The following is a 14,805-nucleotide window of genomic DNA, read 5'->3' as shown; positions in this document are numbered from 1 at the left end:
CATTATTACAAACATAATCAATCAGCTCCCGACATCAGTCTTATATTAGTTGCTGAATTTGAGATACTGCAAAAATATTTTTTTGGTACGAGATTCATGTTCCACTCACCTTTAAAAAAAAATGAGACGGACAATTTATGCAATGCAATTTGCCCCCTGAGCATTGGGATGAGAAGTTTCACTTGAAATTTACTTCTAGTAGAATGGAGGTTTGATTCCTGCCTTGAATATGGGATGTTTGGGTTGAACTTCTTATACTAAAAAATGTATAGTTTGGTGTTAAGTTTTGAAGCTAGATGGATTCTATTTACTTCCTCATGGGTTGGGAGGAGCGTTCGTGAGATTTAAGATATAGTTCCGCGTAATTGGAAAACCTAAGTTATCAAAACAAAAAAAAAAGAATGGGAGACGAACAAATTTTCCGCGTAATTGGAAAACCTAAGTTATCAAAACAAAAAAAAGAATGGGAGACGAACAAATTTTCCAGTTTTTCCCTTGGACAATGCGATAAAAAATGTCATTTAAGTTTTGAAGCTAGATGGATTCTATTTACTTCCTCATGGGTTGGGAGGAGTGTTCGTGAGATTTAAAATATAGTTCCGCGTAATTGGAAAATCTAAGTTATCAAAAAAAAAAAAAAAAAAAAAAGAATGGGAGACGAACAAATTTTCCAGTTTTCCCCTTGGACAATGCGATAAAAAATGTCATTGTGCAAATTATTCTGCGGATTCGAATCAAAATATACACAATTTACCTTTTAAAAATTTACAATTTGTAATTACCCTGTATTGTATTCACAAATTTTCAGAACTTAGAAACATACAATTTGTAATTACCCTGGATTGTATTAACAAATTTTCAAAATTTAAAAACATAATTTATATTCTAGGATAATTTCAATAGTAAAAATATACAATTTAGGATCGGATTCTATGGTATAAAAATGGTGTCCATGAAATTTGGAATGTAATCCAACAAAATAAAATTTTAAAATAAGACCGTAAATAATATGGGCGAAAAAAAAATAAAAAAACAAAAAAACAAAAAACACAAAAACTCCAAATAAATTAAGGAGTATAAATCATTTGCTAGAAATAAAGAAACACAGTTGCGGAGTGCGCTGCTTGGATTGGGAGATTTGGTGAGAGTTCCCACGCTTGAAAGTTGAAATCCAGATCTTCGTTCTCGTTTAGATTCCGCCGTGAATTTGAATTGTAATTCGGAGATAGAGCTAGAAATGGATCCGGACTCGGTGAAATCAACTCTTTCTACGTTGGCATTTGGAAATGTCATGGCCGCGGCAGCTCGCGATTATCAAAAGGTCTCTCCTTTCTGCTATAATTCATATTTCCCCTCGTTCTATCTCTGTTCATACTCCTCACCATCACTTCTTTTGATTATTCTATTGGAAGTTTTAGATTTTTATAAGTCAGCTTCAAGCGTTTACAGAACGGGTGTTCGCTTTTTTCCCCCCTGAATTTATAAACAAATAATTATTACTAGCCAATCTAGTGCTGAGTTACCTAATAAAGAAGCTGTATTTGAGTTTAATTTTGTACCCACATATAAACAATGTACAGAATAGTTTTCTAGATGTTAGATAGATTAGATGAAATTCCAAGACTTATGGGCTTTCATATTTTCAACATAATGTTCTTACTGATTCGAGAAGTCATAGTAAATTTCAGGGACCATCTACTTGATTCGAGAAGTCATTGAATACTGGCTGAATTAATTTTTTTTTTTTTTTCATTTAGAATTTAGTGGTTTAAATCTGATCTCTGAGCACTTCCCAAAGTTTATGCTTTCATATCAGCCAGAGTGCTAATGTAGTGTTGAGCTTAATGGTAGACTGGAAACCTGCAACTGGTGTGACTTGAGGGGTTATTTTTAGATAACTACTTGTCAAAGTTGGGGCTTGCCTATATGGATATAATCAGAAATGTGATGTCCATTAGTTCTTTTAGCTATCTGGTGGAAGGCTCTCTTTTGTTTCTTAATGTAAGCATCTTCATTTCTGCAGGAAGTGCTATCCAAGGACAAGGCACAGACTTCAAGTTCTGTTAATGTAGATTTTGATCTTGATGAGCTAATGGATGTGAGTTTGCCAATGTGTCTTTATTTCTCCCTCTCACCACATAAACAGGCTGTTCATCTTTCAATTTGTTTCTGTCATAAACAGGATCCTGAATTGGAAAAGTTGCATGCTGATAGGATTGCTGCTCTCAAGGTTTGTATTTGGCTTGCCTGCATCTCAAGGTTATGAATGATTTAGGAGTGAGCCTTTCGTATTGTAAAGATGTGATTTTGACTGGACATGTTGTGCAGAAAGAAACTGAGAAGCGACAAGAATTGAAAAAGCATGGGCATGGAGAGTATAGAGAGATTACTGAAGGGGACTTTTTGGGTGAAGTTACTGGCAGTGAAAAAGTGATTTGTCACTTTTACCATAGAGAGTTTTACCGATGCAAGTAAGAATATTAAAGTAATTACCAACCAAGTGAAGTAAACTATGTTTGCTGCCTTGCTATTTGTTGGTTGTCTTTGGGTGATTGTTTTTGGTTTTCCTGTTTTGTTCATGAGTTCCTATCACAGATATACTTTAGTTCTTGTAAAGTTTATGTCTTTATGTCACTGTGCTGGTTGAGCTTTGCAGGATCATGGATAAGCATTTAAAGTCACTTGCGCCAAGGCATTTTGATACTAAGTTCGTAAAATTGGATGCAGAGGTCAGCTTCACTTCAGTTTATATTCATTTTCTTCTATTTAGTTACCAATTGAATCTAAGCATTCTTGTGATTGGATTGGTTCACTTCGGGACTTATATTTGGCTTTGTTCACCTTACTAGTATGCTGATAAAGGGTTGTTTTCATTTTTGCATCCAAATTATTTGCAGAATGCTCCCTTTTTTGTTACCAAGCTAGGAATCAAAACTTTGCCATGTGTCATCTTGTTCAGGTTGGTTCCATCTCGCGTTATTATTATTATTATCATTTTTGTGGAGTTGATTCTTTGTCTGGCTTATTTGCGCATACATAGACACACTATTTCAGGTTCTATACATTTCTATTTTATGAAAAGTGGAATTTCTGCTGTATAGGAAAGGAATTGCTACAGATAGGCTGGTTGGATTCCAGGACCTGGGAGGAAAGGATGATTTCTCCACAAAAACACTGGAAACTTATCTGTTAAAGAAAGGTACTGCTTTTCTCACAGAAAGTTTTCGTATTCAATGGCTTTTGGCAGTCCCTAAACTGAAAATAATTGCAGGAATAATCAAGGAGAACAAACCAGATGATGATGACGATGAGAGAGATTATGATAATGGACGCAGGGCGGTGAGGTCATCTGCGCATTCTGATTCAGATTCCGATTGATAAAGGAATTTGAAGAAAGCCGGTCTTTATCCCAGCTGCAAACTGCCGAGACTGTCATGCTTGGCATTTCAGACGATTAGGAGAGTGCAGTGTCTTGGATGACCTTTTACCGTTTTACGTTTTGTGTACTATTCTTCAAGTACAAGAGGGAGAGAATTTGGTGGAAGTAATCATTTTAGCAGAGCTTCATCTCTATTGACCAAAAACAAAAAAAGCATTGTATGATGATAAGAAAAATGAATTTTCATTATGTAACATTATGGAGTTGTGCAGGGATTCTAAATCTAAAGTGTAGTAACTACTAGTATATGTATTTGAGTGACATACTGGTGTGGCTTACTTGTGAGTATATCCAGTTTTCTCTGTTTTTTGGATTGAATGTTGTTTTCGGCAAATTATTGTGTGGACCACAATCCAAAACGACGTCATTGAATTTTATGAGTTAAAATAATGTACAGTATGCGTTAGAATAATGTAATTTATATGTTAGAATAATGTACATTATGTGTTAAAAATAATGAAACTTCTGGAGTAAGATAATAGACCTTATGAGTTATAAAAATGTATATTTCAGCGGGTAGCGTGAATTTTTTTTTTTTTTTTCTTTTACGCAAAACGACGTCATTTTTGGATTATGATTCACAATTTGTTATCTTCCTAGCCCTTAGGAAATGGTTAAACAAGTAATACTACATATACCCCATTTTATATTCCTTATTTAGAAGTTATAATTTTTACTCTTTTTGTTTGTTAAGAACGTTGTGGCATATCTATTTGAACCAAGAGACCTCATCAATGCATTGGTTGATCTACATTTTAGGCATTAAATTACTTTGACTATAAAGAAGATAGATTTCATGATTGAAATTAGACAAATCATATCGTCCTCAACAACTACACCAATTGATTTTCAAGTAGTCAAAACTCAAAACCAATTATGAAATGTCAAATTAGTGTTATTATGAAAGCTGAGGGCTTATATTTGTTTATTAGTCAAAATCTTTTAAATTTTAAAATTAAATTGGCTTAATTTACCTCCTCATAGGTCTAGAGTAGGTTCATAAGATCTAAGATATAATTCAACAAAGCTTGAAAATTTGACTTATAAAAAAAAAAAAAAAAAAAAAAAACATAATTGCAAGAAGGTTCAAAGTTTCAAATATAATGGTAGCCTCTATATATAGCTTTTGTTAAATTCTATTCCTTAATCAAGTTCTTTTATAATTATTTCAATTTTAAATTTATCACTACGTATTTCTTGAGGTCATATTACTCTGGGTATTCTAAATTTTATGTTTTTTTTTTTTTTTTTGTGTTTTTTTTTTAAAACTATGTTTGGTACTAATTCTTGTCTTTCTCTATTTCAAAATAAATAAATAAAAAATTCTTGTCTTTCTCTTGCTATTTCCTCTATCTTAATTTCTAATTTCCTTATGTTATTTATTGTCAATTTATACTTATGCACGACCGCTAATGCCAACTAAGTTGATATATATTCCACGATTTTCTAGACCTTAAAAAAGGTAGATAATAAGTTACCATTTCTAATATGAATTATAACCCAGTAGATACTATCATTAATATTATTGCAGAGTCCAGTGTCATTGCAAACTTATATTAAAATGGTGAACAAGTGTTTAACATGTGGCTGTAGTTTAGTGGTAAGAATTCCACGTTGTGGCCGTGGAGACCTGGGCTCGAATCCCAGCAGCCACACAACATCACTTTTAAAACTCATTTCAGAAATGTGAGCTCTGAAACTTGTACTAAAGCCAAGGCATAGAAGAATGACTTGGCTATAGAACTCATAAGCTTTTGAACACATTTTGATATTATGTATTGTTCTTATTAGTGTTCTATAATAATTCTTGTATATTTTTACTGATTTTCAATTCTTTATTTGATTCTAATATATTATATGATAAGTATTACTCGTATATTATTTCATAAGATTAACTAATTTACAAATGGATGATAAACATAAAAACTCGTGGGGTCTAATTATAATATATTTTGTTTAATACAAACTTTAGTATAGAAATATAACACAACAACGATTTTGCAATTTACATGAAAGAAATAAAGAACATTGTTGCTTTTATTTAATCTTGTTCTGTCACGCCATATAACACAACAACGATTTTGCAATTTACATGAAAGAAATAAAGAACATTGTTGCTTTTATTTAATCTTGTTCTGTCACGCCATATAATATATAAATACACGAATTGAAAATAACTTTTTTTAGAAATAATATGAGAGCGGTGAAATTAAAGGGCCCATCTTTAAGGCTACAAGTGCAGTACATATCCAAATTAGGTATAGTAATGAGTAATGTTGTTAATATTAATTAATACAATTAGTTGATATATATTCATTTATCAAATGGTTGCACATTAATTTCGAGAGTCACTCTTAATTGAAAGTTTCTTCTCATGCAAGATTGAATCAAATCCCACTTTTGCTATTGATAGTAAATAAGAGTTGTATATTAACATATGGATGTTTATTGGCTTTCTTAGTTTGAATCCATCAGTTATGCCATCTAGACTGGTTTATTTCATTGTGATTCTTGCATGTTATAGTCACAAGCTAAGACAACTTTCACCCAAAACATACATTCGAATAGTTAAAGAACCAAAAAGCCTCATCAATGCATTAGTTGATCTACAAGAGGAAGATGTGCATTTTTATAATAAATTGCTTTTATTATAAAGAAGATAAATTTTATTTGTTGAAATTAAATAAACTTTATCATTCTCAACGATTTCACCATACGAGTTCCAAGTAGTCAAAACCAGTTTTCTTGTCAAAATCCTTCTTGTTTGAAGGTTGAGGGCTTACACTTTGTTCATTAATCAAAATTGATTGCAAAAAAGATTCAAATGGTAGCTTTTATAGGTAATTTTACATGTTAGGTAGGCTCTTCAAAACTTTGAAAGTACAGGCGATTTAAACAAAAATGGTGAGAAACTGTTCAACAAGTGGCTGTAGTTTAGTGGTGAGAATTCCACGTTGTGGCCGTGGAGACCTGGGCTCGAATCCCAGCAGCCACATGTACGCACACATTTTTACTGTAATGCTTTCCACTCACCAAGCTTTTGCATTGCAGCAATTGAGTCTGCAGATATATGTTCGTATGTATTTATGTAATATCATACCAAGCATTCTTTGTTTGGTCAGCGAGCAGTCTCCTTGGCTACCCGTCAATCCTTATTCATTTTCTGGGTATCAATTTTTCAACAAGAGTAATAATAGTATGGAAACTCAATAAAAGACTAAGCTAATTTAATAGGTGGAAGAACCTTTCAAGTTTAAGGTTTAACTGTTTAAGTATCACCGCCCAAATTGATCTCTTGCAAAATCGATAAGAAATCATATTATAGTATCAGTTAGAAAATATAATGCTTGTGAAAAATCAACATCTCCACTACCACAACCACACCACACAACCACTGCATAATAATAATAATAATAATAATAATATTATTATTATTATTAATATTATTATTATTATTATTCAAAACTGAAAAATACAATTTCTTAACTCTCACCTAAATAGAAAAAGATAATTTTCTGACATTGAACCAAACACCAGAAAATTAAAATACTCTTTTAGAAAATAAGTCATTTTCTGAAAATCATTTTGTGGAAAACATTTTCCAGATTTTCAAACTGACCCTTAGTATAGAAATATAACACAATGGCCCTGTTTGATAAAATAGTTAGCCTATCAGTCAATTTTGACTTATTTGATCACTATTAATTGTTTGATTTGGTTAAAAAATTAATATAAATGTTTAGTTAATTAGCTTTTTTGTAATTCTAAAATACTAAAATTTAAAAAGCTGCTCAAATCAACTTTTTCAATTAATTTTTTGAGAAAAGAAATTATACCAAACAGTTATCAACTAACAGTTAATTTACCAAACACCTCTCTACAATCAGCTAATGTTATCAACTAATTATACCATCTAATTAACCCAATCAGCTAACTTCATTTACTAAACAAGGCCAATATTTCTCATGCAAGAAATAAAGAGTGCTATTGCTTTTATTTAATTTTTGTTCTGTCACATCGTCATATAATATATAGAATATATGACTTGCAAATAACTTTTTCAGGAATAAATAGAAAGCAAAGAAATGGCCCATATCTTTACACGTTTAAGGTTACAACTAACTCATAGTGCATATCCAAATTGGGTACTAATGAGTAAATAGTAATGTTGTTAGCCAGTTGATATATATCCAATTATCAAAGGGTTAGTTACACTTTAATTTTGATAACACCTCTCAGTTAAAAGTTTTTTTATTTCGTAGATTGAATCAAACTCTATTGCTAGTGATACTTGAACTTTATAAATTTGTCTCCTGTTATATTTTATCTATTTTTTTAATACACAATTCTTGAACTCCATAAACTTAACTTATATATATTACCTTTTATCTGATCTATTTTTTGATATAATAAGTCTTTAATGTCATTGTTTTATCTTTCTTATTTATTTATTTTATTTTATTGATACATAGACTCCTAACTCCATGAAACCATCTTAGTTTTATCTTCTTTTTTATTTTTTTTTTATACATAGATTTTTCAACGTGGACTAAACTAATTAGCCTCTAGTATATATCACTAAAGGATATATACAAATCGCGAGTTGTATGAGCAGTCTTTCAAACAGTCCCTCGCTTTATGATGCATACAATGAGTCTAACTCACACCCTATTTTAATTGAAATAGATTCAAATCTTCACCACGTTACCTCAACGCCTCCCGCCATAATTGAGGTCAAATGATCAACCACTTGTTCTTGCCTGGGAACTACATTTTAATTTGTGGATTTTATGATAAAGGTTGAGGATTGAGCTGCTTTCCACCTGTACAGTAGGCTGCGAATTGAATGGAAGTGTCGGCACAGGGACGTACACCTGTCTCCATGTTGCCACGCATCTCTGCGCTATTGGTTGCCCCACTGTACACCTGTAAAACGCTAGCTTCTCGAACTCTCCGATACGAGGAGCCACTGTCCTGTCTGTCTTTTTCCTGGGCCTGGGGGAGAATAATATCTCATCCCAATTCAACTAAATCCGTTAAGTTACGTAAAGAGTTTGAGTAATTCATCATCGCCTGGCCTATATAAATGCCCAATACCCTCTGCTTCATCATCATCAACTCGATAAGATACAACGTTAATTCGGTACTTGTCTTTGAGTTTGTGTTTGTTGTGTGAGTATATATAGTCGAGATCGAGAATGGCAGCTGAATTTGGAGAGCAATATGGTGGCATGCAAGGCCAAATGCGCAGAGGCGATGGACATGGACATGGAAACCCTATAACCGAGGGCATGCAGCATGGTGGACCTCACACTGCAGTTGAGGGCATGCAGCATGGTGGACCCCACACTGCAGTTGAGGAGGGCATGCAGCATGGTGGACCCCACACTGCAATTGATGAGGGCATGCATCAGCAACCTCAGCTTCGTCGAACCGGCAGTTCAAGCTCCAGCTCTGTGAGTGCATGCTTCTCTCTTTCTCTATTGAGTACGGTCTCAGTGCTATATATATATATATATATATAAAAATCTACCAGAAACCTAATCTTGTAGTAGAACCCAATCAACGCCCCAGATTCAACCGAACTCAACATTATAATAAAAAGATAAATCACAATGATTCAATTGTTCATTAGGTGGGAGGATCCGTGTCTAGCTACTAGCTAGTGCCTACAAAAATAATTGTCAGGGCTCAATCATGTGTCTTTGTCCATAATCTAACTATCTTAAGAGTTGTCTCTGCAAGCTGACATCTTACTTTTCGAACAGTAGAATTGCAGGGAAAATGAAAAAGATTAGACGTTTAGATGCCATATTTGAGATTATCCAATTCCTGAGCTGTGAGTATTATAAATCTTAGACTGACATGATATATATTATGGGTGAATGCATGCAGTCTGAGGATGATGGGGAAGGAGGGAGAAGGAAGAAGGGAACAAAGGGGAAGATGATGAAAGAGAAGTTGGAAGGGGAGCACCACCATACTTGTGCTGAAGGGGGAGAAGAAGTGGGTGCAGGTGGCCAAAAGAAGGGGATGATGGAGAAGATCAAGGACAAGATCCCTGGAATGCACTGATCCATCCATCCATATATATAGCTTTCTCAGCTCCTCGGAAGATACAATATAATAATAATAATAATGTGTATACTATAAATATGCATGTATGCATGTTTATGTTACGTTGTATTGTATTTATATATGTATGTGAGGTTGTGTGAGTCATAAAGCATGGCGTTAGTTTACCCTATTCTACAGGCCATGCATATATGCAACATCAAGAGTGGATGGTCTTGTGTTGTATGTACAAGCTAGCTCCTTGTATTATACATGTCATTATAAATAGCTATTAATTAATATCTGTTTGGGTAAATGCATGGTAATACATACATGATAACATAAGGTAGTGTTTGACTATTTGAGACTACTTTAATTTATTGCTAGATAAGTTGTTAGCTTAAATGACCAAAGACCTTGGGGTAAAGTGACACCAAGTTGTTCACCCATTTGAGAAGTTTGAGGGTTCGAGTCTCATTGGAGGCAGTATTAATTAACACTCTCAAAATCCTGGTACTACATCCATCACATGCTTTGTGACTCTAATCAGTAAAGAATCACAATAAAATAAATTATATTGAATCAAATTTAAAATCTTTTCAACTAATTTGATTGGGATGTACTGCATGTACTTGTTACAACACCCAAGTACATTAATTGAGGTAGCTCAACCAAACCCGTAGCGCTATAATGCTCTATGCTGACTTAGTCTTCTAACATGTGACCTTTTGAAAAGTTCTCGAACATGCATTAATAACAGGTTTAGGATTTCAAAATTCACTGTATAATATAAGTTTATGCAACTAACACAGAAATTAATGCAAATTTTGCCCAATCATATCGCGTCATTGCTTGCATAATTATTGGGTTCAGAAACAACTTGGAATTGCAGCAGCCCATACATACATAAATCCTAAATTCTGACCGCCGGACACTGCTCAACTAGCTAATCAATTCAAAATAAGTTTATAAACTTTACTTTGCTAGCAGTTGTAAGGTGTAGGACTCGAATGATTAAAAAAAGAGATATGAATTTGACATTGTTATGATCAGTAATGTACAAGTATTTAGGTGTCTGTTAGAGAGTTGATACATATTTCACGATTTACTTCTTCTCCTGAGTGAAATTAAATATTTAAATGTACGTGCTGTGTATTCTTTTGAAAAATAGAGGAGCAGTTCTCCTAATCCCTACCTGTTCTAATAAATAAATCACTCATTCTTTCTGCAGTAAAGATTGACCTATCCGTCCTCCTCTCTCCTACTTTAGCCTTGGCTTTTGTAAATTACCTGGTAGCGCAGTAACATTGGCAAATTTACATCTTGAAAGGGATGTTAGTATTATCCGTGTGATGCACGATTAAATATTTTTTATTTTTTTTTGAGAACAGAAGATTAGATTTCATTAATAAAGTCGTCATAAAGAACATTACACAGGAAAAGAGGGGGGTTAGTGACCTATTCCTCACATTCTGACTTAGAAAGGGACTCCCGAACAAGAGAGTGGACAGCCCGATTCGTAGAACGCTTAACAAACGAGATAGACACATGGGAAAACCAGCTAAGCCTATCTTTAATATCTAACAAAACCAAGTCAAAAGAAGAAGCTCCTAAAGTAGAGTTTAAGCTTTGGACAACAGTAAGAGCATCAGCTTTAAATATTAAAAATTTGTTTGTAATGTTATAATGAATAAATAATTATTCTTTCAACGAATAAATAATTATTAAAATTATTTGAAGTTGTTTATAATACAGGTAACTGAAGTACAATAAATAAATACATGAATTATAATTATATTTATAAAAAAAAAAACTTGTTATTGAATATTATGTACAAATAGAATGATACATTATTAAACACTTTATGGTAAATAACTTTAGAATTGACGTAAATACGATTTATACAAATTATTATGTTCTAACTATCTTCTAGTACGCCCAATACCGTACTAAGTGATCCTTGGAATTTCGTATACCTTGCACTGAAGAAGTTTTCTCTTCGAATGTTCTCAACCCTTGTTAAAGATTTATTCTCTACATATAATGAAAACATGTACTCAATAAACATAATAAAAGTACAAAAAAAATGTATCAATTAGATTATAAAATCTCTTAAAACTACAGATTTTGAGCCGATGGGAGCTTGATTTTGTGAATCGTTTAGTTTATCCGTGTTTGTCCTACACATTGTTTACTAACATTCATATATATATACATATATATATATATATATATATATATATATATATATATATATATATATATATTTGTAAAGATTAAATTGATGGATATATGTCAATGGGTGGGCCATCTCCTTCTCATCACAGGTTACTCTGCTTCGTATTTTTTATTAGTTAGGGTTTATTATTATTATTATTATTACTAGTAATTCACCTGCGCGATGCACGGGAAAAAAATTATGTTATTATAAATATAAATAAAAATAGAAAAATTAAAATATTTTAAATTATTTAATATTATTATATTTTTGAGCTTCCATTGGTCAAGTATTTATTATTTTTATAGAATACAAAATTACAATTAAAATTAAAATTAAAATTAAAATTTTGTATGGTTAATATAATCTCTAATTATGTGCATATTCATATATAAACTTATAGAGAGAATTTACATAATTACATTGATTTATTCTTAATTGTATTTCATCTATATTATAATTTTCACAATACGAATAATAACTAAGATAATTACATTTGGAAAGCAAATTTCAAATTTTGTATGAATAAATTTAAACTCTGATCTAATTGAACACATTTTTTATATGATTATATAATATATAGCTATTTTATTTTTCAAAAGTACAATTTTTATATGATTATATAATATATAACTATTTTATTTTTCAAATGTTGTGTTTTTTTTTTTTTTTTTTTTTTTTATAATAAAGGATGTTGTGGCATTAATTGTAACATTAATTACTTCCCAAACCATATAGCTTTATTATAGTTAAGATTATTATTATTATTATTATTATTATTATTATTATTATTATTATTATTAGCCATGGCTTTGACATATATATGTAAAATTTGCAAAAATCCTTCATGCATCTACGTATGTTAGTTTTTTTTTTTTTTTTTTTTTTTTTTTTTTTTTTTTTTTTTTTTTTAGACTTATATTACATCAAATAGGAGAATTGTATTCCAACCTCTTTGTACATTCTTCTACATTTGTACATTTTTAAGAAGACATTTTTTTACATTTTTAAGAAACATTCTTCTACATTTGTACGAAAGTTTATACAAAGATAAAAGATAAGTATACAATATTTGTAAGCAAATATGTGTAAGTGTTGATGCGGATAATTGATCCGTGTATTTTGTGTGTAAATGCATATCGTATGTATGTTGGATCAAGAGTAGAAAATCCTAGAATAATAACTCAAAGACTCTTTTATTCATATAGGTGTTCTTCAATGTTTAGAGAGTGCTTTAGAGAGAGGGAGAGTGAGAGGAAAGAACCCCTTATAAAATGAAGGGCTAAGGCCCTTTATATAGACCATGCATAAGTGGGTTTGACTTTGACCCGAACCGTTTGACTCCGACCCGTATATGTGTGTGTGTGTGTGTGTGTGTGTGTGTGTGTGTGTGGAGTAATGCGTGTACAACTATGTAAAGATATAATTAGATTGGGGGTTATATATATAATTATATCAAATGCAGTGAGCACAGATCTAGCATCTGTGGTTTATGTTCAGTTGAGTTATCATGATTTACATCTTTCCAAATGTTCTGTCGAGTCGGGGTGTGAGGGACCATTAGGGTTGGGGTTCAGCCCTTTGGAAGAATTATATAAAAGATATGTTATGTATGATTATAATATATAAATATAATCAATTATTTTAAATTAGATTGGGGGTTACACCCATCAAATTAAATTATGCATTTTATAGGTAACGTAATTAAATGTATTTTTTGAGGTTTGAGAATACTCTTTTGGGCGGAAATTTTTTTTTTCTAATTTTATTTTCTAAAAGTTTTGCTTTATTATAATAGAGATAATAGAGATTGAATTTTAAAGTTTTTTTTTTTTTTTTTTTTTTTTTTGGATAAGAGGGGAGGAGAAAACCCAAAACAAGCTAGTTCCCGTTCTTAGCTCTAGATGAGTGGCGCATCATTCCAACCTTGTACTATACTTCTATTTTAACGTTTGAATGGGTGTTTGGTAAATAGTTGTTAGTTGATTAGGTTAATAACTTTGACTAGTTGATAGCATTTGGTTGTAGAAATATATTTGACAAATTAGCTGTTAGCTAATAGTTGATTACATGCAAAATGATTTTCTCAAAAAGTTGATCAAAAAAACTACTTTGAGCAGTTTTTTGAATTTTAACATTTTAGAGCACGCAATAAGCTATTACAAAAAACTAATTAATAAAACAATCATATTGACTATTTAACCAAGTAAAACAACTAATAGTGGTTAAATAAGTCAAAATTGACTGATAAGTTAACTATGTTACCAAACAAAGTGTTAGTGTATCTTTACCTATGCAACAACTGTAGGGTAGTAGGGGAGAACATCTGAACATGTTTGCATTTCAAACCCTTTCACATCGAAATTCTTTTTTTTTTTTTTTTAACGTAGTTGTTTTCATAATTAAAAAAAAAAAAAAAATGAAGAGTGTTTAAAGGTCTAAGTGAAAAAAAAAAAAAAAAACCGTAAATTCTTATTCCTTATGCCTACATGAGAGAAATCTCATCAGTCATCACCCATGAGGTTACTGGAAGTCCGTAATTTGATCTCGGGTGCATTTGATTTTTAATCCCCTGTAGTGTGAATCCCACTGAAAATTATTTATACTACAAAATAAACTTTTAATTCTAATTTTAACTAAAAATTTTCAACATATATTGCATAAGATGCGTTGAATTGGCATCATAGATGGTCGTCGTTCGTCTCGTTAAATAAAGTAATTGAATTTAATTACCTCGTCAAGCTATTGCCTAGATATGTCCAGTTATATATCTTATTACTTGTACGATACGCAAGAAGATCTAAGAGGCGGTTTAAGGATTCCAGAAATGTCGAAAAACACAGTAAAGCAAAGGTCGGTATGACGAGAAGGTTTTAATCTTGGTTAAATTATGATAAATAAATGAATCCTGATAATTAATACATAGTATCAACTTTCAATCAAGTTGATCAAATCAAATTATTGGCTTGACAATCTAAATTAATTTACTTTATTATAATTCTTTGTCAGCTAAAATTATAATACAAAATTTATCTTATTTAAACTCTCAGATAATAAGTATTGATTTTATAACCACTCAGAAAATATGAACTAT

General features: G+C 31.5%; 2 protein-coding genes and 2 non-coding genes across 6 annotated transcripts; all 4 read left to right on the top strand.

Moving 5' to 3' along the window:
- The first annotated feature begins 1,084 nt into the window (after positions 1-1,084).
- Positions 1,085-3,757, top strand: LOC109177769 (thioredoxin domain-containing protein PLP3B-like). 3 transcript variants are annotated; one of them, XR_002053630.1, is made up of 9 exons: positions 1,085-1,321; positions 2,024-2,098; positions 2,183-2,230; positions 2,329-2,471; positions 2,657-2,729; positions 2,898-2,959; positions 3,102-3,199; positions 3,272-3,430; positions 3,464-3,757. XR_002053630.1 is itself a non-coding variant. In XM_019327223.1 (8 exons), the coding sequence occupies exons 1-8, from the start codon at positions 1,238-1,240 to the stop codon at positions 3,376-3,378; spliced, it is 690 nt and encodes a 229-aa protein (XP_019182768.1). In that variant the 5' UTR covers positions 1,085-1,237; the 3' UTR covers positions 3,379-3,757. The 3 variants fall into 3 exon arrangements, 1 of the variants encoding a protein (XP_019182768.1); XR_002053631.1 differs by having other exon boundaries at positions 3,272-3,450; positions 3,495-3,757; XM_019327223.1 differs by having other exon boundaries at positions 3,272-3,757.
- A 1,265-nt stretch (positions 3,758-5,022) lies between these two features.
- On the top strand, positions 5,023-5,094 carry TRNAH-GUG. The gene has a single exon. It is a non-coding gene; the product is annotated as a tRNA-His (tRNA).
- Positions 5,095-6,362: 1,268 nt separating this feature from the next.
- TRNAH-GUG lies at positions 6,363-6,434 on the top strand. The gene has a single exon. It is a non-coding gene; the product is annotated as a tRNA-His (tRNA).
- Positions 6,435-8,843: 2,409 nt separating this feature from the next.
- On the top strand, positions 8,844-9,739 carry LOC109177771 (abscisic acid and environmental stress-inducible protein TAS14-like). Its single transcript, XM_019327225.1, has 2 exons — positions 8,844-8,895; positions 9,335-9,739. Exons 1-2 carry the CDS (start codon positions 8,845-8,847, stop codon positions 9,512-9,514), a joined length of 231 nt encoding a protein of 76 aa, XP_019182770.1. The 5' UTR covers position 8,844; the 3' UTR covers positions 9,515-9,739.
- Positions 9,740-14,805: the final 5,066 nt, after the last annotated feature.

Source organism: Ipomoea nil, unplaced genomic scaffold (assembly GCF_001879475.1).
Source record: "Ipomoea nil cultivar Tokyo-kokei standard unplaced genomic scaffold, Asagao_1.1 scaffold0805, whole genome shotgun sequence".
NCBI lineage: Eukaryota > Viridiplantae > Streptophyta > Magnoliopsida > Solanales > Convolvulaceae > Ipomoea > Ipomoea nil.
The sequence above is the reverse complement of the archived record's forward strand: the minus strand, read 5'-3'. Positions and strand labels throughout refer to the sequence as shown.

Excerpts from the sequence above, each read along its gene's own strand:
- LOC109177769 (XM_019327223.1), top strand. The coding sequence starts at position 1,238 with ATGGATCCGGACTCGGTGAAATCAACTCTTTCTACGTTGGCATTTGGA. Across the intron at positions 2,231-2,328 it reads ATAGGATTGCTGCTCTCAAG|AAAGAAACTGAGAAGCGACA; the intron begins GTTTGTATTTGG and ends CATGTTGTGCAG. Across the intron at positions 2,730-2,897 it reads TCGTAAAATTGGATGCAGAG|AATGCTCCCTTTTTTGTTAC; the intron begins GTCAGCTTCACT and ends AATTATTTGCAG.
- LOC109177771 (XM_019327225.1), top strand. The coding sequence starts at position 8,845 with ATGCATCAGCAACCTCAGCTTCGTCGAACCGGCAGTTCAAGCTCCAGC. Across the intron at positions 8,896-9,334 it reads GCAGTTCAAGCTCCAGCTCT|TCTGAGGATGATGGGGAAGG; the intron begins GTGAGTGCATGC and ends GAATGCATGCAG.